We start from the raw sequence: 26,926 nt of genomic DNA, 5'->3' as shown, positions 1-26,926 counted from the left end.
AATTCTATGAATTCCTGTGAGTGTTCCGGAGGTGTAGTGCAGTGCTTTAGTGAAGTGTCCACCAGAGTGTCCTTGAGATACAGTTCTCGGCCTCCACGGATTAGCTGTACCAGCTCCGGTGAGTCTCCCAATTTATTAATTGGTGAAGGGATTTCGATTTGATAATTCAGATTCGTTCTGTTACGTTCTCGATTCGTCGCTCTCTGTCTCTCGCACTATTTGCCTGACTCTTACTTCGACCCTCTCTACCTCAAACCTAGCAGCCTGAGCGGCCGTGCATTCGCGTAACCGTCCGCTCCCGTTCGTGTATCCAGTTGCGTTTGCTGATTTTACGCGACCCCAAAGATCAGCACCTACGGTTGTGTTTCTCGATTTTACGCGTCCCCAAAAATCGACAGAATCCGTTAAGCTATTGCCTCGTCCGATAGGATCCGTCAGAGTTCTCGCTCTTGGTGGAGTTGGGCCTGTTCCACCCCAACTCCCAGTTTATACCGGCTCGTCAGTTCTCGGTGACAAAAAGAATTGGCTGGCGACCGCCTGGCTTGCGGATGCACGAACGACGGGTGGACGGCCGAAGGTAACGTAGGTCGGTTCTCGAAGATAGTTCGTTCTCGGATGTTTTGCTATCGGTGTCGGGTCAAGGAAAAGAATTACGTTACAATGCATAAAGCGTAGATAAATGGAGCAATTATTTCGAAAGGCGACTAGAATACACAAGGCGCACGGAATAAGGCGCATATTAATACAGGAAGGTTTAAATTGTTCGGACTAGTATACCGAGGGGATTGAGATGGAGGATGAGCAGGTCACTATGCATAACAATAGTGCAACTACGTTATACATAGATAGTACCATAGGCCTATTGCGCTCGCGGAACCAGCATCCCATGAGCGATAAAAAAGTTATTTCATTCATTTACATTTCTCTCCTTACGAATAAGTCAGATAATTTAATAAGTTAAAGGCATCCAATTATTATAAAATTCAATTGCAATTACTAGGTCCGTACACGCGTCACGAGGCTTCCTCCAACATGGATCATTAAATCTTGAACGCGACCATCCGAAATATTCTTCGATTCCCTCCTGGCACCTCATGCTCATCCATTTTTGCGATCACGTTTCGACAATGTCTTGTGAATTTAAATGACCGCGAGCGAAGTAGCTCTCGTGAATTGGCATCCTGTAGATATCGCGGCTATTAATAAGGATTTGTCGATTTCAGGGAGGCCCTTCGGAAAGTTCATCTTAAACTTTGAGTTTTCCCGAAACTTTCTCATCGTCGAATGCCAGATAAGAAATAACCTTGCAAAGTTCTTTGAAGTCACTGAAATCTCGAGCACGCACTCCGTTCTCTATAAAGTTAATCCTACGAGATGCACTTCTTCTCAGTCGAACTAATCGGTCAATCTGTTTTCTGCAATGTGGCTGCCCTTTCTTCGGCTCCCTTGCTCCTGTCGGGCTGCTGCTGCTACGCATTTGCTGCTTTCTCCTGGCTCAACCTTAATAGAAACAAATCGTAACACGAAGAAAGCGTCGCTATACCATACGTAGTGAGTCGATTCCGAGAAAGGAAAAAAAATTCGTTCCAGCATCACTTGATACCTCAACGAGGTAAATCTTGAGGGACTTTACGAGATAAGAGTCAGTATTACAGCCATCGCAGCGACGTAGAATGACAATCGTTTTCCTACTTTGCATGCAGACAAGGAAGTTCAAGCCTCCCAAAGCCAGTCATTTCTAACGGTTATCTGGAAACCCCGTGCGGAGACGTGAAACTTTATTAGGAGTCTTCAGAGAGAAACACTTGGCTGGGATTTGTTTACTGATTCGAGATTTGCCAGTTGAACTGGCAGAAATTGAAAATCGGTAAATAAAATCTAATGAAATGGTCAGGAACTTATGGACCCGGATGCTGCGTCTGCCAAACGACAGGATGACAAGATGACTCTCGATGTGCCTGCAGTGAACATTCGTGTATCGTTTCGATACACATTTCATGGTCTTTTTGACCGCTCGCACTTTTTCCTTATTTATGGAAAGCAGCCCGGATGCTTTATGCGGTTTCATACGAAAGTAAATTGATGTTGCCAATCTGTGTGCAGGGACGCGGGGGAAATGGGTTAACGGCGCTACGTAATCTCGTAGTACGTCCAATGGATTTTAAAAGCATTCCCCATCCGACAGCGACCACTCTCGCTCTCCTACAGGATACTGTAATTTAGGGGAGAGCATTTACCCAGTAAATAGCCAATGTAAAAAAAAAGAGGATGAAAAGAGGAAAAACATAAATATGGTTTAATGGAGAAGTGTTTAGCCTTCGGGCTAACCATCGCTACTTGAGGCTGCGGCTTCACCTCCTGAAATGTACTAATTGTGTTTTTAAAATTCCTCGCTCTTCGCGAATCTCGAGTTAATTACCGGGAAGTTTTAATTTCAGCGTCTCCTTGTCCCATTTTATGTCTTTTCGCTCCTTGAATCCGCTACTATAATATAATAATGTGCAGTCGTGTCTAGAGCCTGCCAGCTCAAAATATGATTTAGCGTATCTGAGAGCTACCTGTCATGCGAATCGAACGAGCAAATATGAAATATGACAGTTCCGCTTGAGCTTAAGTGAAGTTGAATCTGCAAACCTGATCGTGCAATCATCACTGCGCGTAGACCTCCCTCCGTACATCTGGGTAACTTGGGCAACTTTCGTGTAATTGAAAAAAAAGGGGGAGTAGCGTAACGATTTGCATTAAAGTAAGTTACGACGAAGGAGCGTCGGTTTATCGAGTATCCAAAACCGTGGAAGAATTTTCTTGTTTTCACTTCGCCACTGTCGGCCTCTCTTCCTTCAGCCCCTTAGTTTCTTAGGCTTCCCCTCTCTCTTCCACTCAGCGCCACTTTGCTCGCGGATTTCTTGTCTCGCAGTTTCTCCCATTTCATCCAGCTTCCTCATCTCGCTTGGACCCTCTCATTTTATTTGAACCATCGAAGCAACATTCGTCTCTGGCTACAGAGCTAACGGAAGTGAAAAATGAATTCTCGCGAACAAGTACCATTTGTTAGTGTTTATCGGGAACAAAAGCGATTAATAAGAAAAATCACGGGTCCCGCATGCGGCCGCGAGGCCGTTTCCGGCTGGTCTTCGACCCTCTAAGTGAGCATGTAAAAATCTCAATTAAACGATCCCGAAGTCGAGAGTTTCTTGGAGGCTGACTGAGACAGCTTGGAAAACTAGCGGGTGAAGGAAGAGGAAGAGAAAAAGAAGAACGTGATTAATAATTTCCCGCGGGCGTCGGAGGTGCTTCATTATTTCCCAAAAGGGTGGGTCGACACGGCGAGCGTTAAAGTTTATTAAAGATAGGCGGACAAAGGAAAATAAATGCCTAAAATTAACCTGTCTCAAAACAAGGCTGTTCCCTTACAGTTTGCGACTCGTTACGTTTACATGTACAAAGGGGTTGCTCTCTCGTAATTTCTCCCGTTTACCTGTCTCACGCAAGGTAACTTGAAAAACGGACCGGAAATGAATGTTGAAACTAACTCTGTTGCCCAGGCACTGTGGCAAACTTTAATTTAAACTGCAAGGCAGTACACAAAAATGGTAAGCGTGCTGGGATTCCGTGAGACAGTGGCCCCCTTTAGCCCCCTTTAGCCCCCTTTAGCCCCCTTTTTTCTGCGTTGTGGCAACGTATGAAAATGTGAAAGCTCGTCAAACCTGTTTTATCCGAGAAAACGACGAGCTGCAATCCGGCTGGAAAGCTTCACTCGAGGAGCCAATAAACACATTGGTTTCTTATCGCAGAGGAGGCTGCGGCCAATCAGAGTGCTGGATTCCAGAGCTGACACTGATGGCGTCGTTAGAGGTGCTTGTGATGGGGATGGAGCCGAACGAGTAATACCAAACTAAACGGGAAAGAGAGGAGGAAACTGCGGCCACGAAGACCGAGGTGAGTCGCTGCACGGAGATTAACTAAAAAATGTTGGACCTAATTAAAAGTAACGAGGGTTGCCATGGTTCACGGTGAATAAGTATAATTACTACCCTTGCCACACCGATACTCTCTTGTTCTTCTTGGACATTTCGATGACACTTGGTTAAGGCTCAGGAAGGAGACGAAATTCCTGAATTACCAGAAATTTAAAAAAAAAAAGAAAGTGAATTGTAAAACGGATTAATCTCCTTAAGATATCAGTACGCGAGCAAACCGGAGGGGCGGAACTTTTTTGAAAATTGAATCTTAGCCCCGAAACTTTTTTTTTCTAACTCTCTTCACATTTTCAGGCTCACTGTGCCACAAAAAAAAACAATTGTACGTCCGTTGTTTGATACTGGAAACGTGTCGATTTTTTCACATTTAATGATAAAATAATGAACCGAAAGCACGAGGTAGAATCAATACCAATAAAGCGATTTAATAACTCGGAATAGCTCAGCAGGTTTCACTGCATTCTACGTCGAGAGAGAAATAAAGCCTTGCCCGGGAGTCGGCTCGAATTCCAACGAAAATTCTCGGCAAATGAACTTGACTATTGTCTAATTGCAAGCAGCGTTACCCTGGCATGGAAGGTTCCAGGTGTAAACGAAATAATTAAAACTAACGAGCTAATTTTTCATTTTCATTGTACCGGGCTACCTGCTTCCTCTTTTGCCCCGTTCTCAAAGTCTACCCATGTGTGTATAGCGCTGGGTGCGAACTTCTTTTTTGGTAACGATTTGCACGAGGCGATGTGGCACGATGCAAACCAGATCAGGTTTCTGCGTTCTTCCCGAATTTCAAACTGCGAGAAATTCGCTGCAACTTCAAATTAACACTGTACGTCGTTTTTCAAAGCGTCAGACATGTCATTTCGCTAAATCCCCGTCCAGGCACGGCTCGTGTGTACCGGGTGCCACCGAATGATTTACATATTTTTGAAAAATGTTCTGGCATCATCCTCCTCCCGGGAACGAGATCATGCATTAAAACTCGAATGCGTGTGTAGCGGAAATCGCTAATAAAATTATAACAAACCGCCCCGATCCTCCCGACTCGCCATCTACCGTCGTACCGTGATACTGACGTAATTACAACTATAAATATCAATGGCCATGTCTATAAAACTGATTACATTCCCATCGTCCGGTAAATATCGATTTCGCATAACCTCCTACACGTAAATTTTAACGTGACCGTTAAAGCAGGGAACACGCAATTCCATGAAATAATCATTCTTTACTTTCCTTCGGCGAAAGGAACACGAAATACGTCCTGTCCATTTCACGTGACGTCTTTTACTTCTTCTGCTACGTAATTGCGTAATTATTGCACAAAGTCTCAATTAAGGCTCCTCTACCATCTGCCTATTGCGAATTAGTTATATCACGGTACCCCTGCTGTACCATATCAAATACGCAGCACCCTCTTCGTTCTACGTAAATATATTTTCACTTCTTTTTTCGCGCAAAATATTCATGATCGAAACGAGATACTAGAGAAATTCCATAAACATAATCTATACGGACGTATAGATGTATAATAGACTCCCATCGGTCTTGCGCGTACGTATGCTGTGACGCGTTGTATAACTAGCCTCGTAAGAGGGTTGTTCGTATGTTTATGGACTTTGGAAGCCTCTCGCAATACAAACACGGAGCCGCGGATAATGTCATTGCCAAAAGTCACGCAACGGGGCTGGTACGTGCGAATAGGACTTCTGTGAAGTAAAGGTCCTATCGCAGCCCTTTAGAGTCGATGAAAAATCCCCCCGAGTCAGACAGAGGTACTCTCGTGCTCTCCCTTATGCACAAGATAATTACAAGATCGATTGCTTCTTTTTTTTAATTCCGCCGACCTACAGACGTAACCTACAGAAACTGCCTTCGATATTCGCTATGGAAAATATCTATTAAAGAGGCTGCCTGTTTTTCCCCAATCAAACCGACTGGCGCCACGAGCTGGCCAATGTTGTATGAAGTAATGGTTATCTTAAGCAGAGAGAAGGGTGCACGGCGATCTAACCTAACTTGGCTCAACGGAACGGGAATGAAATCTTGAGGCCGGATAGTGCGACAGCAAATTGCAGGGGACACAGTGACGTTTCATTGAACTGATTATCTCGGAGAGACGAAAATGGAAAGCCAGAGCGTGCGGAGTTTCTCTCTCGTCTCTCACGCCGCCAGGCCTAGAGAGCCTCTCTCCCTTCCTCCTCCACTTTCCGCTCTGGGGATCGAGATTGCCAAACTATGTATCTCTCTGCACTTTTCGCATATTTCTTCACGCAGGAGTCCATTTTTGTAAATGGCTATTCGAGGATCTCTTCGTGTGTCAAACAATACTGGTGAAAAGCTTGCTAAACGTGAAACGATGTATTTTTTTGTAAACTATGTACAACTATACTATGTGCATGCACTCGAATTTTATTTTTTTTTTTAAAGAAAAGTAGCTTCTCGCAAAACGATTCGATTCGTCTCTCGTCTTGAGAGATTTCGCAGAATCGTTACTTTCTTCATCGTGGTTGTCAGAGTACGTCTAGAGAAACAGAACCCAGCGGCACGAGGACCTGGAGAGCTGGAGAGCTTCGAGGGGATGGTCTTATTGCGATAAGGAAAACCCACTTAAAGCGACAAGTTGTGCCACGTGAAAACGTTTAGGAAAACAGAGTAGAAAAATTGTGCCAAATTGATAAGAACGAGTTGAAGACAGAACGTGCTCTAGGAAAATTACTGCTCGATATCAGGAGAGCAAGGGTAGATAAAGCATATTCCAGTTGATTAATCATGGAATAAAATTATACGCTGAGCCATCCTAACCGGGAGCTGTTTATCGAAGAAATTATTTGAGTGCCGCGCAAGCGCCACGAGCAAATATGTAGAGTCTCTTACTTGCCAAATGAATCTGCCTGGCAATGGAATAGAAATGAATCCCATCCTCCTGCCTGGTTCTCTACAAATATTCCACGCTCCAATTTTTTCGGGTACGATGTAAATTTATGGCCAAAGATCGACTTGCCGATCCTGCAGTGCAAGTTTTTCTTAATTATTATCAAATTAATGTTTTTCATTTTTCTTTTTCATCTCCATGTTCGCTATCATTAGCATTACCTAAATTTACAAGCATTTCGTTTTATCGAGTTACGACCAATGATGTCAAAGCGGCCTGGGGCGCAGGGGACGTTGCGCAGCTCCATTATGCAAATTGATTAGCAGCCTCCCTGCTAAAAGTTTACATCCTTTTCGTTCTTTCCCAGCCATTTCGCGTTATCGCATATGGCGCCTTCCCAGTTGTGTTAATGCGAATTCCAGTCTGCTCGATTAACGATTATGTTTTATGTATTCGCATCAAAACCTCCATACGGCTCGAACGATTTTCCTAGGCGTTTGGCAGACGCGGTTCCAGGTAGGAACGAGACTAATTCAAAGGCGGAAATGTCCCTCGTAGCTGCATTCCAGCTAGCTCAAGGAATGCGTTTATTACATAGCTCGCGGGACGATATCGTGCGTTCGAGGATTCTGCTATTCGTCCGTTCACGGAATTCCGTCGATTTTCGTGGATATTCCACCGAAAGCGTGACTGCGATCGTCAATAATTTTTCCTATGTTATCGAGATGCCTAGAAACTCCTACCAATTTACAGAAACACGTTTCATTGGAAGTCGCATATCGTGCCGATATGATATCCGGATGACGATGATAATCTGCGTCCAGATGTCTCTTGATTTACAGCAAAATCTTTAAAAACCACAGCAGCGCGCTCGCGTGACGATCTTTGGTACTACCGAGGCCCTCCGCGGTCGAACATTTGGACGTTTTTCGTGTGCTTAGCCGTCATCGGCAACTCGACGATTTTTCAAATTAGTCTGTGCTTGGACTCTCGCAACTCGAAATGCTATAGTTCAGTCAAAGAGCCTGGTACCGGTGAAGATTGTTTCACACCTGGATGATCGAGAGTCCTTTGAGATCAAAGAAATTCCTGGCCGCGTATAGTCGATACAGTCGATACAATCGATCGATACAATTTTCCGCTAGAATATACTTGGCTCGCTCTTTATCTTCTTTTGCTTATCTTTTATTAAGCATGTTGGCTGTGAATATTGAACCGGGAAAGTTATCCTACGCGCTACTAAGAACTAGAAGCTAAATTAAATACAGATTAAAAACGATCTAACTAAAGAACTCGAAACAAGGATGCTTCGTAAGTTAAATTTTCCATTTGAACCGAACAAAAATATATTGTTTAAAGTCTTTATCGAATTTCCCAACAATGCCGAGTAACGAAAGTGACCTGAAATTTTACCGGTCAGATTTGTCTCTTAAAATACCTTATCCTCCACGGGCCTTGTGCAACGTAGCGCGTAAAACAGTAACGGCGAACAAAAACGCTCGAGTGGCTAGAACCAGCATGACTGCCTATGTTGCCGTTGACACGTTTGCAAATGAAAATAGTTTTCCTGCACAGGCGCTGCCTGTTTTAAAACAATCCCGAGCCGCTGCCTATCAATCAATCCTGAACAATAACTCCGCGCTATGAATAAATCATGTCGACTTTTCATTGTGGCTGCAATTCTCCTAGTGGCACCTCCATATCCGTTCTCACATTTCATAAACCGTCTTCTAATACTTCAAAATCCTTCCAGACACTTTCCGTGAAATATTTCTTGATTACTTTCCTCTCTAAAGTCCCTTCAATCCTGGTTCCAGTCGAGGATTTGGAGGTCTTCTTAGGCTACCTAATCGTCCATCCAGTTGAATGAGTTAATGGCAGATGGCCTTCCACTGGAAATGCTAATTACGGTTCAGTCATGAAAATTCATCAAACCGTAAATACACACAGCATCTTCTAATAAAGGAAAGCGATGAACCAAGTCGTACCACTTTGCCCACGTAGTCGAGCACTCTCGCCATTCGGATCTGTAGATTTCCTATTTGTTATTGGATGGTCCATATCCTATGGACAAATTTTTACCCATTCAGACACCGATACCAAAACATTCTTGTTCCGTCCTTTCGGGAAATTTCAATTGGCGATATTTTATCTCGTTTCCTTATAAAAATCTGATGCTGCTCTTTTACTTCACCGCGCAATGCAAAACCACGGGTCACCGTAACGATGTGCGAACTGCCTGGTGTTGGACGGTCGCCGTTGAGTCGTGTGAGGGATGCTGGCAACTAAATTTCGTTGGGCATTAAAGCCTACGGGAAACACGTGTGTCCTGAACTTTCCTAACTGGGCACAGACGTGCAGGCCTTATTTTATTCACTTACTATGGCACACAAGCATATCCTGCAGAGTCGATACGCTCTCGATGATCCTGTACAGTCAATGGACCAATACTCGACTCTGGCTGAGCTTTAATCAAGATCTCCCAAAGCTGCCTTCTCTGCTTCGGTTCGGGTTTGCTTCGGCTGTCGAACGGCTGTTTCTTCTTACTATTAGGGTGGTATCAGTGACTGGATCTTGTATCATAATGCTGAGACACATGTCAATATCGGCTTCATATAGGGTCTAGTCGTGTATCTTACGACCAATAAATGATTAACAATACTTACTAGAAATATCTATACTATAAGAAGGTAATTACTGTTATAACTGCCGGGAAAGCCCCTTTATGATTATTGGATCGAATTATTTTACGTTTACTGCAGTTCTTGCCGTTTTCATAAAGTCGCCCTTCGACTCGGTCATTCGTCTGCCATCTAGTAGGTACATAGTATAGTATATACTATACGGTGCATGTAACACGTAGACGAAGTAGGATGATCGTCGTAAAAGATAATTAAATAAATTTTACTAGCTACACGGTTACGGTGCCGAAAAATCCATGATCCCTCAGAAAAGGATGGATCCTCCGAGTTAATCCGGGTCTTTTGAATTTCTCTGAGAGCTTACGCCAGGGTCATTAAAAAAATATCAAGATCTACAGTAGGCTTACCCATGGAAAACAGTTTACTCTTAATTTTTTTTTTTCTAATCCGTCTGCGAATTCTTCTACGTGTTTGCAAGATATTCACATTGTGAAAGTAATTTCTCTTCACTTGAATGGACAATTATTTTATATCAACTTTCACCTTGAGACACTGCTTTAAGGGAGAATTTCGTACGTCGCAAGTGACTCTGCATGTGTCTATCAATATCTCTCGGTAATTAGCAGGAACGAAAATAAGATTTAATTTCAAGGAGGGATGGACGTTTGCATCAGTCACTATGGACTCGGGTTCCTTGTCAAAGTTTACACGGCCGCAAGTAAAAGATTTACAGGAGCAAGGGGGAATTGCAAAAATTGCAATTTCCGTGTGCATACTTATTTTAGCAATACCGTAATTCCCACGTTCCCCGTCTTCTCGCGAGATAGAGTTAAATAAAAAGTGCTAGTTGCAATATAGTCGGGAGCACGTCACCCCGGGAATGTTCCTGAACGCAGTTTATAAAAGCACAGCGCGAGTTAAAGGGTCGTTTTGCTGTCAAGAGAGGCGATTTAAGATCTGACAAGAGAACGTAAATTCGCAGACCGCGAAAGAAAAATGGGATAAACATTTTCTGTTAATTCCTTAAACCAGGTTCCGGTGAAGATTCATCAAATTCTTGGCAAGAATTATGTATGACGTACACGACGAATTTCTCCGACAATTTTTGCACTTCACGTCGCGGACAACATTGTGCGAAGGCTAAAAGAAGAAAATGATTAATTTGCCATTTTTCCATTATTTTCCGATTTTCTTCTGTTAAAAGCACGCGCGTGTCCAGAGCTTGAATTACAATCCTCCTACATCCATTCCATTCTGAACCGCGTAATTCTCTTGAATGAATTGAATCTCCAGGACCAGCAGCATCTCCGCGCGCTCTCTTTCTTCATCTCCATCTCCGTCTCTCTCTCTCTGTGCTTTGTTTAAATTAAGAAAAGGACGGGGAGAGCGTGGATGAGGATGATGGCGATTGGTAGACTGGTTGATGGACGCACTTTAAACTTTCGCAGGCGGTGGTCCAGCTGTCGAGCGTCAACCATCTTCTTCACTGAAGCTGCTAAGTGGATCGCCACTTTAACGCAGTTGTTTTCATTACTTTAATTATTAATGGATTTCTCAGGAGTAGAGAGATCCACCGGAACTGCTGCATCCTCAGTTCCGCTACGTGAAACGACGTATCCTTACTATATAGAATAAGCCACCGATGCGTAGCACTTGCAACGTATTCTTCCTCAAAGAATAGACTCTTTTGAAATTGGAAAAGCCACGGATCGTCATCTCCGCTGCAGCGTATACCGTAAGGTAATTCGATCCTGTCCTGACATCTCATATTTGCTCTTGCATGAGCCGAGATGATGCGTGGACGCATAAGTTCCTACGATACCCGACTTATTGCTGAATTAATGTTACTGATGGTTTAAGTAATCGCTCGTGATTGTTTTTGCCTTTCGTGCAGAGGAGACGTAGAAGATGAAAAAGATATTAAATGAATGAAGATAACTGGTGAGGGCATACAAGGAGATATATTTGATGATTGCAAGAAAAACAAATATCGTATCTTGTATTCGATATTGTCTGCTAATGCACTCAGTTTAAGGGCCTCCAGGTCTCTCAAGATTAATGATATCCAGTTGGACTGGAAGGTTTGCAGCTGCTTTTCTCCGGCTGAAGATGATTTTCTGGTTGAATCTGATGTCAGGTGATGCGCAGATTCCTTTAATGGATAGACGATATCTCGCAGGAGTAGCGATAGTAATTCTCCCATCGTTGCCTGAACGATCATTATGCAAACGATCCGCGGCGTTCAAGTCAATTGCCTCGCAGTAGTGCGGATTATGTTTGAGAATATTTTCTTCAAATTAATCATTTATTAAATTAAATAGGATTTGATAGCGTCTATACGTCATGTAGGTATACTGGGAACTATGAATATTTTTTTTAACGGGAGTTTACTTCTATCACTTTATAATATTATATGCGACAAAGAACTCCAAATATATTGGATATTCATTTATCATAGAAATCTACGCAAATATTTATATTGAGAGGTATCGATCTTCTATTTAGGGAATGCTTCGGAGTACTTCTTATCCAGACTTGTACATTTTCTGTGGTAGAAAAACGTAAATACCAAATTCTCATAGCGCTTTAGTTAAATTCAAAGTGTTTCGAAAGCACGATATAACCGCATGTATACCTTTAGGTTGAAAATAGTTGCATGAATAGGTAATTTGTGAAACCCTGTGGGATAAACACCACTCACCGTTAGATGTTAACCAACTCCAGAGAGAATATTTCCATTTTTTTTTTTTTTCGGTTGAACCGGAATTTAAACTATCCACTAGGGGGGGTTTCCGCCTTTTAGCAAACTCAAAGAATTACACTTGGTTAAGTAAATCAGATTTTTCTTGTGCGGGCATTTCCAAAGCACCGGATCTCATAAAGACTGAGGCAAGGAGTAATAATGAAAACGAAGGGTGGCTCCATCCCTCAGGGAGAGAATCAACCCCTTTGAAAGTTTTAACCGCTTATGGAAAACAGGAAAAGTCTCGCACTCCTGAATATTGACATTCTATTGGTTCACGCGCAGACTTCAGGGCAGGGCATAAAAACAAAATTCAGATACATTAGGGCGTTACAATCAAATTTAGTCTGCTAAAAATTTTCAGTATCAATGGGTTGGCTCTTTCCTATGCAACGTACAGCGTACAATGCTTCATTACCTTACAAATCCGTTGCTTCTGCAAGACCCGTGACATCCTCCCCTTGTCCAGAGATAAGGAAGAATTTAAATCCATGTAGAACCGTAATCGCAGCATGCAAGAAAAGACGAATTTTAGTTTCCTCATTGATTTTCTTCATAATCCTGGGACTTGTTTACTGGATCTGGCAACATAGACAAGCAAGAAAACGTTCACCCCAGACCCAATCATCATCACCACCGAGAGCAGAGAATCGCACCTTGCCAGGAATATCACTTCCTGCAAGATGGCCAGGTGAATCTGGACCAATTTCGATACATCAAGAAAATGCTATATCTCCAGAAACTGTTCAAACGGCACCCATAAACGATACATCGAGACTCGCTGGGGCACCTACTTCTGACGTACCTCCAGAAACTTAATCCTGTATCCTATTACAATCTAATGAAATATATGGGAATCAGTGATTGAAAAGGACTATCGATACTTGAAAACAGTCTAGGACGTATCGACGCCGGCATTTTGTCGAAGAGCATCGTGCAGCGTGATCTAGGGGTCTCCGTATTCATCCTCCTCAAATGCAAATTGGTTAGGCAGTTTACAAACACAATTATAGTTAGATCATCTACGTTAGACGTGAGAGTAACGCCACAGTTTCCCTCAGCATATGAACTCCATCGAATTCAGTTGACAGCACGAATAGCTTTCCCTCTTTCTCTCTCGCACTCCACTCTCCCGAGCAGACGGGACAATCGAACTACGTGTCTTTCAGATATTACTCCTTGTAATTCTTTTCCTCGGCATCCGTCCGTTGATTTTATCCGACTCTCAATCGAGGCCAGCTAAACGCGCACGGACTGCCGTAACGTTTCCATTAACGTCTCCACCGGGATACTTTCGTCCAGCGATAAGATAACATAGGTGTACAGAAGCTTCGAGAGAAATTCCGTTTGAAGCCGCTCGAGCGGTCCGCCTGGATATTCCATGGTCACTGCGTCCAAGTAAATTTTCAGAAATTTCGGTATGCTCTCCGAAGCATTTTCCACTGATAGATTTCTAAAGAGGATGGGACCTAGATCAATGGAGGCCGAAGAGTATCTCATGGTTTGCCAGTCGATTATCTTGAGGTCGATGGGTTTTCCATTCTCGTATTTAAACAGTAGATTTCCTGAAGACAAATCACCGTGGCAAATCGTCGAATCCTCCTTTACTTCTTCCGTTAATTCTTTTATCCTCTCATACAAATTTCGACTCGGAATCTCACCATGTTTCCTAGCTGGATCCGATTCCGGCAAAGACTTCAAGTACTCTAGAACCCTGTAAATTGAAGAAATAGTTGTCAGCTTGTCACTTCTCAATCTATAACTTGTATGCTTTTTGCACTACAATTTGTTTGTCTCTGATATTTGTATGATACAGGACAATACCATCCTGATAACTGATACGAGTCAAAACATGAAATGATTTACTTTAAGGAATCGTTCTTACCTGGAATGTTTTCTTGAAAATATTAAGGAGTTTTGATCGGTGAATAGAGTTTCGAGAAACTTTGCAAAAAATTCTCTAAACAAATTAAACTTTTCGGTTTTGAGTCGAAGGCCTCTCGCATGAAATTTTCCAATACGTTTAAGACACAACTCCAGGAGATCGTTATCCAATTTTCCATAAACTCGTTGATATCCTCGAGCTTCAAGATTCTCTAGAACAATGGCTGGTCTTCCATATCTTCCCATGTCCGAGAGATAACATCTTGGTGAAATTTCTATATCATATTTCATAGAAATTTTACTGTAGAACAATTCCTCGTTCTGGAATAGCTCGTAAGCGTTCTCATGTTGCGGCACAACTGGCAGGAGCTTTACGATCAATGAAAAATTTTTCTCTTCTCCAGAAAATCGTATAATCGCATCGACTTGATAAAATTCACATACTGTAGAGATCTCTAACTTCTGCAAAGGTTCCACGCAAACTGATTCGAGTTCCACGAATTCTCGTGAGCCTGCTTCGCAAAAGCAGCGATCGTGCACCATTTCCGCTATCAGTTCTTCTTTTATAAATTTGATGCTATCCTCTTGACGATTTCGCATTTTATCAGAGAACGATATTATTACCTAGTACCGTTGGAGAGTTATAAATTCACAGAAGAGAGGTGTAACGATAGTTTATTCACTTTCACTGAAACAATGTCCAATATGCTACTGCAAGCAGAATAAAAAAGTCTTATCAAGAGTTTGATAGTGACAGTTATGACCCGTACTATCAAACGTTCACTCCAAGATAAAGAATGTGGTACGGCTCAGTAGAAATACATTTTTCGATTAAGCGAATTTCTAATTCTAAGCAAGTCCTGAAAAACACCTGAAAGATTAATTATCACGAGTCGTCAGTGTAAATTGACGTATAATAGATGCCAAAAGATAGCAACAATAGGAAAAGTCACAAAGAGCGCAGTCAACCAAGTCTCTTGTGGAACGTTGATTCTAACGGCTGATGGGATTAGTGTGTCCAAAGGCAATAGCAATTGCGCAGTATAATCAGTGCTCGTCAACTATATCTATCGACATCTAGCTTCAAACCCGGATACTGCTAAGAGAGATACACGTATGCATGCGCGTATATCGTGAGGTCTTGGGCAGGGGCCAGTGAAGGAAAACCCGAGAGTTTCGTAAAAAGCTGCATATGTATTAATTACTGGGCTAATTACATCTTAACTCCACCTTAATCTAATGGCCGCCATGTTGTACGGTCGGGGTGAGAGAATCTGTGTCCGTCTGTCGTGTCTCTTTGCGGCCGTTATTATTGTGGGTACATACGTGTGCTTCCATAGTGCTCTGGATCCTGTCCTCTGCCACTCTCTTCCTACCGCACTTTCCTTCGTTCCTCGTCCTTTCCTTCCTTTCTTTTCTTTCTCTTGTTCTCCCGCCACAGGCTACGCTCTTTGCGCACATATTCGCATTCGTACTGTCTGGCCCCCGACCGCTCGCGTATCTCCGTCACTCTTCGGTGAGGTTCGGGAGGTCCCGCGGGGGCTCGGGGCCTCTCGGCCATACATTTCGTACACGATCTTCGAATGTCACGAACCGTTAATAACGAGAAGTTGTCAAAAAGCTATATCGACATAAAAATGAACCTCCAAATTTTCAGTACATAATCATAAAAGCAAATTTACCTGTTTCCCAGATTATACCAGAATGCAGTTAGTCAAGTGAGTGCAAATACTTTTCAGCAAGAATCCCAAAGCCCTCAGCGAGTACAGTGTGTTCGCAGTATCGGTGCAATGAATCAACAAGGTTTAGAATTTGATATATCTTTCTTAACTGATTCAAGTAACGCCAGAGTTCCTCCGTTTACAGGACCTTATCTGCAAAGTCCTTATTATCAAGGGTTTCAGTCCGATGGGTTTCCTTTAAATCAACAAAATTCCTGCCAGCCGTTTCCACATAACCCTTACAACGTCGTACCGTCACTAGGACAGAATCAACAAGTATTCTCTGCCGGTCACTTGCCTCCAAATTTTGCTGACCACTCTCGTCCCTATCTGGGAAACACGGCGCCTGTGTTAATATTTCCAAACTGTTGTCCTGCGAATCCTCTTTCCACAATCCCGCCACCCTTACCGCAACAACCCGTTACAACGTCCAGTTTACCGATAGCCCTGAATTATCCGTTACTGAGTGTCAATTACACCCCGGGACTCCCATTCTATTTTCCCGGCTCTTGTTATACATTTCCGATTACGTCGCCTATCTGCGATCCCTCGGCATGGCAAAAGGACAATAAGAATGGTTGCGCATGCTGCCAGAGGAGACACGAGTTATCGTCAGGATCGCAAAAGAATTCTGGCACGTCGTGTCGCGAAGACGCAAATGAGAATCATCGTTGTCACCAGGGTAATGACGGCACCATTTGCAATAAGAAGAACTGTCCATCCTCCATTAATTTACAAGCTCTCGTTTCGCAATTGCTGTCCCTACAAGGAATTGTTCCCTGTGCGGCGAGTAGAATAATTCTGAAGAAAATTCCTGGTTCTGACATAACTGCTCCTATAGACGAGACGGTGGCTTGCGCCCAAAAATCAATTGGTGCGCTTAACAAGGACCAACTTTTAGCTGAAGCCAGAAACGCACAACAAGTTAACGCCTTGATAAACCTTCATATGACAGCGAATCCGCCGTCAAATATAATACCAATCCTGACAATGGTTCAGCTGAAAGTGAACGTTCTGAAGGCGCAAGTGGAAAATCTTGTCAATCAGAAAATCGTAGAGAGTCAATCGCTCGGGGTGACGGCCAATAACAATTTAGATCCAGTGGTACTCTCGCTGAAATCGGATGCTGAATTGCGGGAGATTCTGAATGCACTGAGACAAAAGGAATCGGACGAAAGAGTCAGCATGAATTTTGCGCCCTACCATTCACAACGTATCATAGCCGAAGCTCGATTGACTAATCTTCAAAGTAAGATAAGCCAAGTGGAGGATGAAATGGAGAGGAGGAGGAACAACGCACTGCCGAGAACACCTCTTCGCCATCTTCCTCAGAATATTCCCAATTTTGGATCCGCCTTTGGTACAACGTTCTATACACTTTCCGAATCAGCATACACTACTATTACGGCCCCGGACGAGCAAAACTATCAGTCACCAAATCCATTTATAATCCAGGTTCGCAGTCCTAGGAAGTTGTACCTGAAGCCTCACGTGGGCAGCCCTGAGACCACGTATGCGTCAAAGACACGTCAAGCAGTGGAACCACGTTGCACCTGTAGCCCGGATGATGCTGAGAAAGGAGAGAATGAGGAAAACACTGTGACGTCTGGTAAGCTCACGTGCCAAACGCAAGAATCCATTGATGAGATTAACAAAGAACTTGATACTCTTCGTACAGATGCTGAAAATAACGTAGGCATGCATCCAGAAAAGAATCCAGAAGATTCAAATAAGATCGTACCGAAAATGTATTCGGGCGTTGGCGAGGAAAGTAAGGATGATTTTGGGTCAAAAGATAAGAATAGAGTTCAATTAAAGTCTGTAGAATTGGCGGGCGAATCACAGGAATCGAACAAATCAGGCGAATCGAATGAGCTATCTACGACGAAGAAAGGTCCAAAAGGGATTTGCAGTGGGGAATCGGAAAGTGAACTGGACGAGACTAAAGGGAATGAGAATTCTAGAGATTGGAACGAGTGAAAGGTTCCGTACCATATGTTCAAATTGTTTAGGCAGGAGAGAAAACGTAAAAGTGAAAAAAAGACAAAATGATTAATGACTTGGGAATTTTTTAACAAAAAAAAAGAATGGCGAGACACAATTCGCAATCAGACACGTACTTCAACTTGAGAATCCTCAAGATGACGTTGGGATAACAAACTTGAAAACCGTCGCTGTTCTCAGCGACAGTTTTGAAGGCAGTACGTCGACCTAAAAATGCTTTTAAAGAGAGACTTATTCGTTAGTTCAGTTGGATGATATATTTGTGTAATTTTATATTAATATATATTAAATTTCTTAGAGCCTAATGGATTGGTTACGATTAAAAAATAAAATAAATCGTCGTGCGCACACGACGAGCATACCAAAAGTCGCGACGGTATAAGAAATTCAGGATAAATATGAAAAATGTACAATCGTAAAAAATGATAATGTCAGATCACACTATTCAAGACGCTAGATATTAGGCAATCTAAACGACGATTTCAAAAATTACAGTAACAAAATTTAATTATAAAACGCAATCGACATTAACCTTTCACAGTTTCTTCTACGATCTTCTGCCGAAGCTACTGCCGACGTTGTAATGAGTTCGTGAACTTGACATAAATAATTCTAAGACTCCACTGTGCAAAAGCGACTTTTGATTAGACCTAAAACACGTGCTCTTCTATGAATCGCAATTGAGTTTCTCATTTCCTTGTTGTCTTTTCGTCATATTTTTTATGTAAATTCATAGACCCGATACTCGCACGATCCATAATGAACGATATCATAGGGTAAATGAGTAAATCTTATTTGCAAAATGGAGTCGAGCTTATTCAGCGACGTACAATTTTTCTAAAATTCTTTAACTTATCTTTACTACACGTATACGGTAAGAAATTCAATGGATAATTTTTCACGGGTACGGATTAACTTTTGTAGTTTTTGCGTTACGAAAGTTTACCACGCGTCTGGAAGCTCTCATTCCTGTCGTTGCATTTTTCGCTCATTGAAAATGCAGGCGTGTTTCTTTATTTTTATCCTGTAGCTCATCGGGGCGACGCAAATAGACATTCTCCTTAAATCTTTTATGAATATCAACGGCTCTTGGGATTTTTTTCCCTTCTTTCTCGACGAACAATTATATACAATAATATGTACAGTTACATTTACACCACTAGCAAAGATACATAATAGGATATCCCAAAGAGACAGAGAATTGAAATAATTCCTAAATACATTCGCAATAATTTAATTACTGATTAATACTTACTAGAACGAATCTTTGATTAAAATGAAAGTATGTATTTGACTACATATGTACGTGTTAACGTGCGTCTATGCCGTGTATAATATATCTAATGTACCATCAAATTCTCATGGCATTGAAACGTTGAGCCTAAAAGTAAAAACTAGATTTTCAAAGATCACGCGCAATCCACGTAAACGTGGAATCTTGTCGTGTTAAATGAAGTGACGGATAATAACGATAAATCGTTCTGTTGATGACGGAATGGTTAACAACTTGGGTCCCAATAGTCGACGTGATATTGAGCCACGCGATATACAGTGGAGTCCGTTTATAACGACATTCGGGGGAGACAGGAAAATGCCGTCGTACTAAACGGACGACGTAACAAGCAATGTGAAAATATGTAAGGATATATTTATGTTCTAAAGAGAAACTTGAGAGAGCAAGTAGGATGTAGTACGTGGCCGATCGTTACAAGCGGAGTCGTGACTACCGGACTCCACTGTATTAGAACCAATAAGTAGAGCCATGCTATATGTAGTCGTCTTTACGTCCAAACCTTTTACCAAAGGAACGTCACCGCGTGTCGTGCACATGTGCCATAGAAATATAACATGTTAGCCTGAGAAATACGTGAAACTATCGGCTAGACGTATTCGCAAATAATTGCAAAACAGAGGCCGCTGGTAATTTGTGGCTCTTTCGCCGAATAAGTGTTTTCACAAGCAATTTCGAAAGTGCAAGTTTCGCTTGTGTTTCCTAAAAATATCGTACGAAGGCACGATCGACGTTTTATAGTAGCTTCTTCTTGCATAATATTCGTCATATAAAAAGCAAAGGAAAGTACCCCCCCCCCACCCACCCACCCATTCCCACCCCGTAAAATAAACTAATATAACAATAAATACAAACAGCGACGTTGCTACGTTTATACAATATACAGTAAAAATTGCATTTTTCTTATCTGTTTCTTGTCCCCGAGTATTTAGAGCCACTACTGTTTTTGTCTCTGATTATAAAAATCTTCGTCAAACTCCTCCATCCCACTTTCCTGTCTTTTACAACTGCTCACACCATTATAAGTAAACTTATCTTACTCAATTCGCATTTTTTGTGCACTCGGCCTTTAGTTGTCCGAGTTTCGCCTTTATTTCGTGAAACGTAGGTCGTTTTTCTGGCTGAAGGTCCCATGCCTAGTAAAAAAACAAAAAAGGATTTGATCTAAAACTCTCGGTACTCGCAATACTTTTGTACTGACGTAACTGACGTGGTACAAAACATGCGTTTAATAAACAAGGAAGCTCACCTGGCGCATGATATCGTATACCTCGGGAGGACACCCATCTGGCGGTTCCATTTTGTAACCCTTCTCTACACATTTGACGACGTCGGCCAAGGGCTGCAAATGGGTTGATGCAAAGGCAGGATTAGCATATCAAGTACCGGCAGCCGTAAGGAGGCTCGATAGATGTTACTTACAATTCTCGGATAGGGTACACGACCGAACGAATAGATTTCCCACAAGAGAATCCCGAAGCTCCACATATCAGACTTATTCGAGAATTTCTGAAAAACGCCAGAGCACTCCATTTAAAGATAATCATAAGTGAAAGGTAGAAAAATGACTCGGAATCTCTGGAGCAGCAGATACTCACGTTCTGTTTCAAAGCCTCAGGGGCAGTCCATTTAATTGGCAGTTTTCCGCCGTCGAGAGTAAAATTCTCATCGCGGGCTAGGCCGAAGTCGGAAACTTTCGCCGAATTGTCCTCGGCAACAAGGACGTTTCTCGCAGCGAGATCACGATGCACGACATGTCGTGACTCCAGGTATGCCATGCCAGCACAGGTATCGCTGAACAAAATGTCAATCGAATCCAATAAGTGAGTATTCGCGTGGTCCGCGGTAGAAGATGCCAAAGATCGTGGATACTTACAATGCGAAATTGATTTGGTCCTTCTTGGAGACGTGTAGCCGTCCTCTGGACCTGAGATAATCCACCAGGGATCCCTTGCTCATGTATTCCGTGACAAGATACATGTGTTGATTATTGAATACGAGACCGAGGAGCTTGACGAGGTTGTCATGAATCAACGAAGTCATTAAACTCGCCTCAGCCAGGAACCTCTGCGCAGCCTCACTATTGTCCTTCAGCATTTTGACAGCCACCCTTTCGCCCCTGTAAACTCCCAGCAAGACATCCCCAAACTCTCCCTTACCTATGCACTCTCTCAACTCGAGTTCGTGAGTCTGAATGACCCAGCCCGCTTCAACGAAAGCCTTCGGATCGACGCAGAAGTCTTGCTTGCCCTGTTTCGGCAGGGACTTGGTTAACTGCGTGCAGAGCCCGTCTGCATCCTGCTCGTAGTGCTCGACCAGAAGGGCCAGGTTTTCAAAAAACTCTTCGTCATCGATGGTCAGTTGATTATTCTTATATTTGACCCGATAATGCTCGACACGTCCTTGATAGCAGACGCAGAGAGTGTAGTCACCGGGGAAGTTTGTCGATTCTCTTACTAGGAAGAGACCATCCTCTCTTGGTCGCAACAGTCTTTCAGCCGTTTCCCTTGAGATTTTCCCATGAAACCACCTGTAAAGTAGTATTATTGATAAATCTCTCTCGTTGCTCTTTTTAAATCATACGGGATTTAAGAAGACACGAAGAAGATCAAAGATGCAGTCGATCTTCGCTTCATCCTCCTTCTACTTACGGCATGGCATTGAGCTTGACCTCGTGTCTCGGATTGACCAGTGAGGTCGGCGTGTTGCCAGAATTCGTCGCGTTTGTCGGGAGGATTATCGGGGACGATAAGGCATTGGGGTGACTGGCTACGTTGTGGGGTGTCAAGTTCGAGTGCGTAGTCATGGTAGGAGATACAGGATGAGAAGGGACGTTGGGGGCTGTTAAATTAGAGGAAATCGGATGCTGTGGCTGGCTTGTGTTCTGGATCAGGGAGTGGGACATTACACTTGAGGGGATGGTGTGATGATTCTGATTCCCATCGAGTTTCGCCTGGTGCGTTGCTGCTGAGACGTTCGGGTAGCCACCGCCGGCATTGTGGTACGTTGGCATTACTGCAGCTGTCACGGTCGGCTGTATTAATCTCTAGACACGTCGCGAAGACGAGAAAACAAGAGTCAGTCGTACGTATCTCGAGACATGGGTCAGGCTCTCTAGGAGTATTCCCATCTTGTATCGACAGTATGTAGATAGCTCTAATCGTCTACATTGTGCACACTCACCAAAGTCGAGTTCTGCAAATTCTGGCTCATTCTCGGGCACGACGTCCGATCATCTTCTGAAATTATAAAGAACATTGGTTTTCATTGCAATTCCTCACTGTCGCCTTGGTGCATCGCCACCAAATACATTTTACCCGGGGAGGGATTTTTATAAAAGAAGTTTGAATTGCTATCAATTTACGAGACATTCTTACTTATACTTGACGATCGATCAATTGTCCGTGATTGGTAGCAAGGGGAGCTAGAAACTTGATTGCTTAACATGCAACGAAAGAAATCCTTATACGCCAGAGGAACTTGAATCACGATTCTTTGGATGTGTGAACTCCCATCGTTAGGATTCATATCCATTCGCGTAGCATATACACACGTGAAAACGGTACGCACTGCGATGAGTCATTCGCAGGCATTCCCCGCTACACTCGGCCGGACAAATTCTCATTGACAACAACACAGAAAATTTCGTTGACAAGAGCATTAACTTTTCAAAGAATATGAATAACAGTCGGCTGATTCGCGAGGAATGCCACTTCCGAATTGAGCTGCTGTGTTTATTTCTTCAAGAATAACAACAAGTGGACGGACATATGAGTAATCTGACATACTGACACTATATCGAAGGATGTTTTCTCAGGGATAAGGCAAATTATTTCAAGAGCAAGCATAGGAATAATTCACGTGGCGTTTAGCCTTGGTTGCGTCGATGACGTTTGTTATGTCACATAAAAATGTACAGTAGCGGCCGTACATACTAATATCCGAATGGACCTTACATAATCCTGAGCTAAGCGAGACCATAGCTTGGCAGTGTCACAACTTTTTTTTAAGCTTCTTTTGTCTCAGCGTCATCGCACAATTTCTTATCACCCACTGAAATATTCTGGCAATCTCATTAGAGTTTTCAAAGATATTAGGAATGCCTGGCGAATGAATTATTGGACTCTTACGTAACCCTGGTGCAAGGCATCGCTATTTCCTGGGAAGAACTATTGAGGAGGGTTCTGGCCTAGAACTCCACTGCATATGCATTACTTGCATGCATCCCACGATTACGTAACTCCTCGTCTTTAAGCAAGGTCGACGCGACCATCAAAACTGAGTGCAAGTTCCGTGCGCGTGTCAACGGTGCGTTCGGCTCGGGCTGTTTTGTATATCTCGTAATGCACTGCTGGCGATTTATCAATCGTCAGAAGTACATTTGGCATAAAGCGAGTCCTTAAGACGTGGATAATCGCTGATGCCCCTTTTTAAGGAATCCCTAGACGTATTCCTTCCCCATTTCCATTCCTCAGCCTTGAAATCTAATCGCAACTAGTTCGTGATTCATAATATTATATTTGCACACGTACATAATGGGGAGATCACACATGCAGCAGTACACGTCTGCGTATGCATCTGTAAAATCGAGATAATTTGCAAAGAGACTTGGCATATGAAATATTAGGAGTGATTTCGAGATTTCTATAATATATTAACAATACGGCGAAAAGAATAAAGCACTAAGGTACACGGCTTCGCCGTTTATAACGTTAACAGTAACCGGTACTGTACTATGACCTGCCGTTTTACATCTGGCGCCTCGCACGAAAAAGCTATGCATGTATGTACCGATCAGTTCCGTCATACGCGGACGATTAAGATGTAGTTGTCATTGCTTGATTATTTTTCTCACTTTTATTTAAGAGGATGAAGAATACTCGAGATTTCTTTCTTTTTGTCCAATCTCAATGGTCCTCCCGCTAGCAACGTTCGTGTTGTTTTGTTGTGTCGTGCGATTAGGACGTATATCGTTGTAGAAGAACATGGTAAGAGCATCGTGAGAAGACCCCATGGCACAGACCAACGGGACGTGTTATCTGTCTTATTACCTGCTGTTCACTTATTTAAATTATTGTTATACGGCCAAGAAAGTATATATGCTTTATTCCGAAATAATAAGTCAATTAATCGCTTTAAATTTATCTGTTATTGGTCGTTACTTAGAAGAAGAATTTAATCGGGCTTTGTTAATATCCAAAAGAGATAAAGGAGATACTTAATATACGGCCTATCGACGTGTATTAATAATTTACGTAATTCTGTTTGGAACTCAGAGACATATCTTGTTATTAAACAGAAACCTAATGGCGACCTATACAGAGTTGGTCGTTTAGCGAGAAATAACCTAGGAAAGGTGGTATCTTGTCGCGTCTCTATCTGAGTTATAAAAATGGGATGACCGAGGAGGATGAGAATAAGTTTGAAATTAAATTAATTAAGGATCTCAGGTGCGTGAGAAAATGACTCCTCGCTGGAGATATATATATATCGCGAGAAAACAATCGGCGCGTTTCTTCTGGATCTTCGCATGCGCGGAGACCCATGTTGTTTGCTCGACGCTCGGGAGGAAGAGCGCTCCATTTGCGAAGTACAATTAAGCATTGTAGCTAAATTATTCGCCGGCTACGGCATGTACTACCCGTTAACCGCATAATTAGCCCATTGCTAATTGCTCGAGTTCGCATAGGACTCGTAACCGCGTAATATACAGTCATGTTCCTTTGAGAGGATAGTCTTCTGGCCTAGATAAATAGATAAATTAGAAGATCGTTCTTTTCATGGGGTTTCTTCAAGTTCATGAGATCTAACAAAACCTAATAATTATAGGACATATTTGTAACGCTTTATTGGCTGTCCCGATATAACTTTAATAGGTCGTTGATATCTCTGATGAATGAGCAGTCAGTTAATACGGGATGCTAATACGATGGATTAGTTGCATGGATCACTTATGCGAAACTCGTTATTTTAGAATATCTAAGCAAGTGGTAAGAGAACATGTGGGCCAGGCAAACTTAATGTACTGCCAGTAATAGCTACTAGTAAAGAGAGCACCGGGATTCTTTGGCTACTTCGTACCAAGTAGCCTCTCTCCTCGTTTAAATACTCCGTGTGATATTTAATTTTTGAATTTCCACAACTGTCTAACTTTTTGCAAACTATCTTAGAACTGTGCATCTAGTACTTGGGTATTTATCAACGTTTTTTCCCTATTTTCATTTGTCAGCATAGTTAAATGAAAATTTTCCCAAGATTGAAGTCGAATTCATCGGAAAACGATGCATCCGCGAATGTCATTTAAATAACGCCCACTTCTCTCTCTTTCTCTCTCTCTCTCTCTCTCCCTCTCCCTCTCTCTAAGAAAACACGAGCACTTTGATTTCATCCAAAAATGAGAATAACAAAACATCTATTCATCCAAATTTCTTATACTATGGGAGAAGCAAATAGTCAATGATGTTGCCTCCGCACAGAGTTTTATGTATTCAACGTCGTACTGTGAAAATGTGAAATTACCATAGATTGTTACGAAAGGAATGTAAGTGTACCGAGAAGAACATCTTTCAGAGCACTCGAATTATCAGGGTCAAAATTTTGCGACTCACTTACCATGAAAATGATTTTGGATAAAGCCAACCGAAACTCCGAGCTCGACGTTGTCACTTTCGATCCTTAGCGGGCGTCAAATATCCGTAAAAATTGATTTCGGGTAACAGCACAAACACAAAACCTTACGGAACGTCACACACTCATTTTAGTCGAGCAGCCATTTTACTACACAAAGTTCGAACCAGGAGCCCTTGATTTACCGGAGAAACGAGAATGGCGTTGATTTTATGCAGCCATACCATGAACTATCCACACTCAAGAGGTAGAGGATATGACTGGCTTGCATTTCTTGAAGAATTCCTGTTACCGACATACGTAGTAGAGATACGAAACGCTATGCGGCATGGCTATCGAAGCACCACCTATTCATCCATCTATGAACTATAGTGGTTTCCAATGTATACATATATTTATACTGAATTGCTGTTCTGCAGATTCTACAACATTAGTATGAATTAAAAATCTTTGTATGGACAAGAACCTTTTTCTGATATCGCACTTGTTGTGTGTCATATACTTTGCTAGTTTATACATAAAATGTACGGTACAAAGATAAGTAGGAGCATGGTCACTTGCAGAGATCAGTAGGGAGATGCACAACGCTACGGTTTTAGGCTATACCAAAGACATGGCGCTAAATCGTAGCGGCAAGTCCGGGAATAGAATTTTGCGACCATCGCCTCCGTCGATAATGCATATCCCGTCGTAGCCGAGCTGAACGTGATCACGAACGGGTAGCCTGGCGGGCAGAGAATCTCCACAACTTACAACTGATTCCCAGAGCAACCCTTAGAAAGAGGCCGCTTATCAGATATTGCCTAAATCTTTTTTTTTTGTAATCTTAAATTCAAATGTACAGTGTAAGCTCGATAAGATTTACTAAGACAAAAGCCAGTACCTTATGCCTGCCTGCGTTAAGGAGTGCAGCGATGCGGTGCTAGCTTCCATCATTATTTAACAATAGTTCCAAGCGGAACTATGGTCCCAACATTGAGTACTTGAGAGAACTATTTCGGAACTGTTTGAAGCACAATATGAAACCAACACTGAAAGCCAGCTCCTTACGCATACTTGCATTAAAGCATATGGTGCGACTAGTATCCCTAATAGGTATTTCAACGATGTTATGTAGCAGAACTATTGTTAAAACCTATCAGGAACTATAGAAATTCTAGTT

General features: G+C 42.5%; 3 protein-coding genes across 14 annotated transcripts in view; 1 reads left to right on the top strand and 2 right to left on the bottom strand.

Annotated features, from left to right (window-relative positions):
• LOC107272182 overlaps positions 1–15,580 on the bottom strand; it is a 22,074-nt gene extending 6,494 nt beyond the window's left edge. The window contains exons 1-4 of one of the 8 annotated variants that reach the window (XM_025089476.1): positions 14,123–15,319; positions 13,899–13,951; positions 12,656–12,818; positions 11,437–12,523 (exon numbers count right to left, since the gene is read on the bottom strand). In XM_025089476.1, the coding sequence (XP_024945244.1) occupies positions 12,778–12,818; positions 13,899–13,951; positions 14,123–14,721 (693 nt within the window). In that variant the 5' untranslated portion in view covers positions 14,722–15,319 and the 3' untranslated portion in view covers positions 11,437–12,523; positions 12,656–12,777. Of the gene's footprint in view, positions 1–11,436; positions 12,819–12,893; positions 13,952–14,122; positions 15,320–15,447 lie in introns of those variants that run through there. The other 7 variants (XM_025089477.1, XM_025089475.1, XM_025089473.1 and 4 more) reach the window with 7 other exon arrangements.
• Positions 15,581–15,701: 121 nt separating this feature from the next.
• LOC107272180 lies at positions 15,702–17,908 on the top strand. Of its 4 annotated transcripts, XM_025089469.1 has the most exons (4): positions 15,785–15,924; positions 15,988–17,451; positions 17,521–17,613; positions 17,668–17,908. In XM_025089469.1, exons 1-4 carry the CDS (start codon positions 15,912–15,914, stop codon positions 17,820–17,822), a joined length of 1,725 nt encoding a protein of 574 aa, XP_024945237.1. In that variant the 5' UTR covers positions 15,785–15,911; the 3' UTR covers positions 17,823–17,908. The 4 variants fall into 4 exon arrangements, with proteins under 4 accessions (XP_015604547.1, XP_024945236.1, XP_024945237.1 ...); XM_025089468.1 differs by having other exon boundaries at positions 15,704–15,924; positions 17,521–17,908; XM_025089467.1 differs by having other exon boundaries at positions 15,988–17,613.
• Positions 17,909–18,084: 176 nt separating this feature from the next.
• Positions 18,085–26,009, bottom strand: LOC107272181 (tyrosine-protein kinase CSK). Of its 2 annotated transcripts, none has more exons than XM_025089471.1 (8): positions 25,750–26,009; positions 22,321–22,376; positions 21,789–22,183; positions 21,014–21,667; positions 20,736–20,931; positions 20,560–20,664; positions 20,387–20,479; positions 18,085–20,273 (listed from the first exon to the last, which is right to left on the bottom strand). In XM_025089471.1, the coding sequence occupies exons 2-8, from the start codon at positions 22,348–22,350 to the stop codon at positions 20,178–20,180; spliced, it is 1,569 nt and encodes a 522-aa protein (XP_024945239.1). In that variant the 5' UTR covers positions 22,351–22,376; positions 25,750–26,009; the 3' UTR covers positions 18,085–20,177. The 2 variants fall into 2 exon arrangements, with proteins under 2 accessions (XP_024945239.1, XP_015604548.1); XM_015749062.2 differs by lacking the exon at positions 25,750–26,009 and adding an exon at positions 22,515–22,680 and having other exon boundaries at positions 20,560–20,646.
• Between the last annotated feature and the right edge of the window lie 917 nt (positions 26,010–26,926).

Source organism: Cephus cinctus, unplaced genomic scaffold, assembly GCF_000341935.2.
Source record: "Cephus cinctus unplaced genomic scaffold, Ccin1 Ccin1_scaffold1121, whole genome shotgun sequence".
NCBI lineage: Eukaryota > Metazoa > Arthropoda > Insecta > Hymenoptera > Cephidae > Cephus > Cephus cinctus.
This window is presented reverse-complemented; position numbering and strand designations above follow the sequence as displayed.

What these genes read in the sequence shown, in the direction of transcription:
- LOC107272181 (XM_015749062.2), bottom strand. Translation starts at nt 22,671, where the DNA reads ATGGATATGAATCCTAACGATGGGAGTTCACACATCCAAAGAATCGTG. An exon ending in TGATCGATCGTCAAGTATAA is followed by an intron (nt 22,377 to 22,514) that starts GTAAGAATGTCT and finishes TTATAATTTCAG; the next exon opens with AAGATGATCGGACGTCGTGC. An exon ending in GACCAAATCAATTTCGCATT is followed by an intron (nt 20,932 to 21,013) that starts GTAAGTATCCAC and finishes CATTTTGTTCAG; the next exon opens with CGATACCTGTGCTGGCATGG.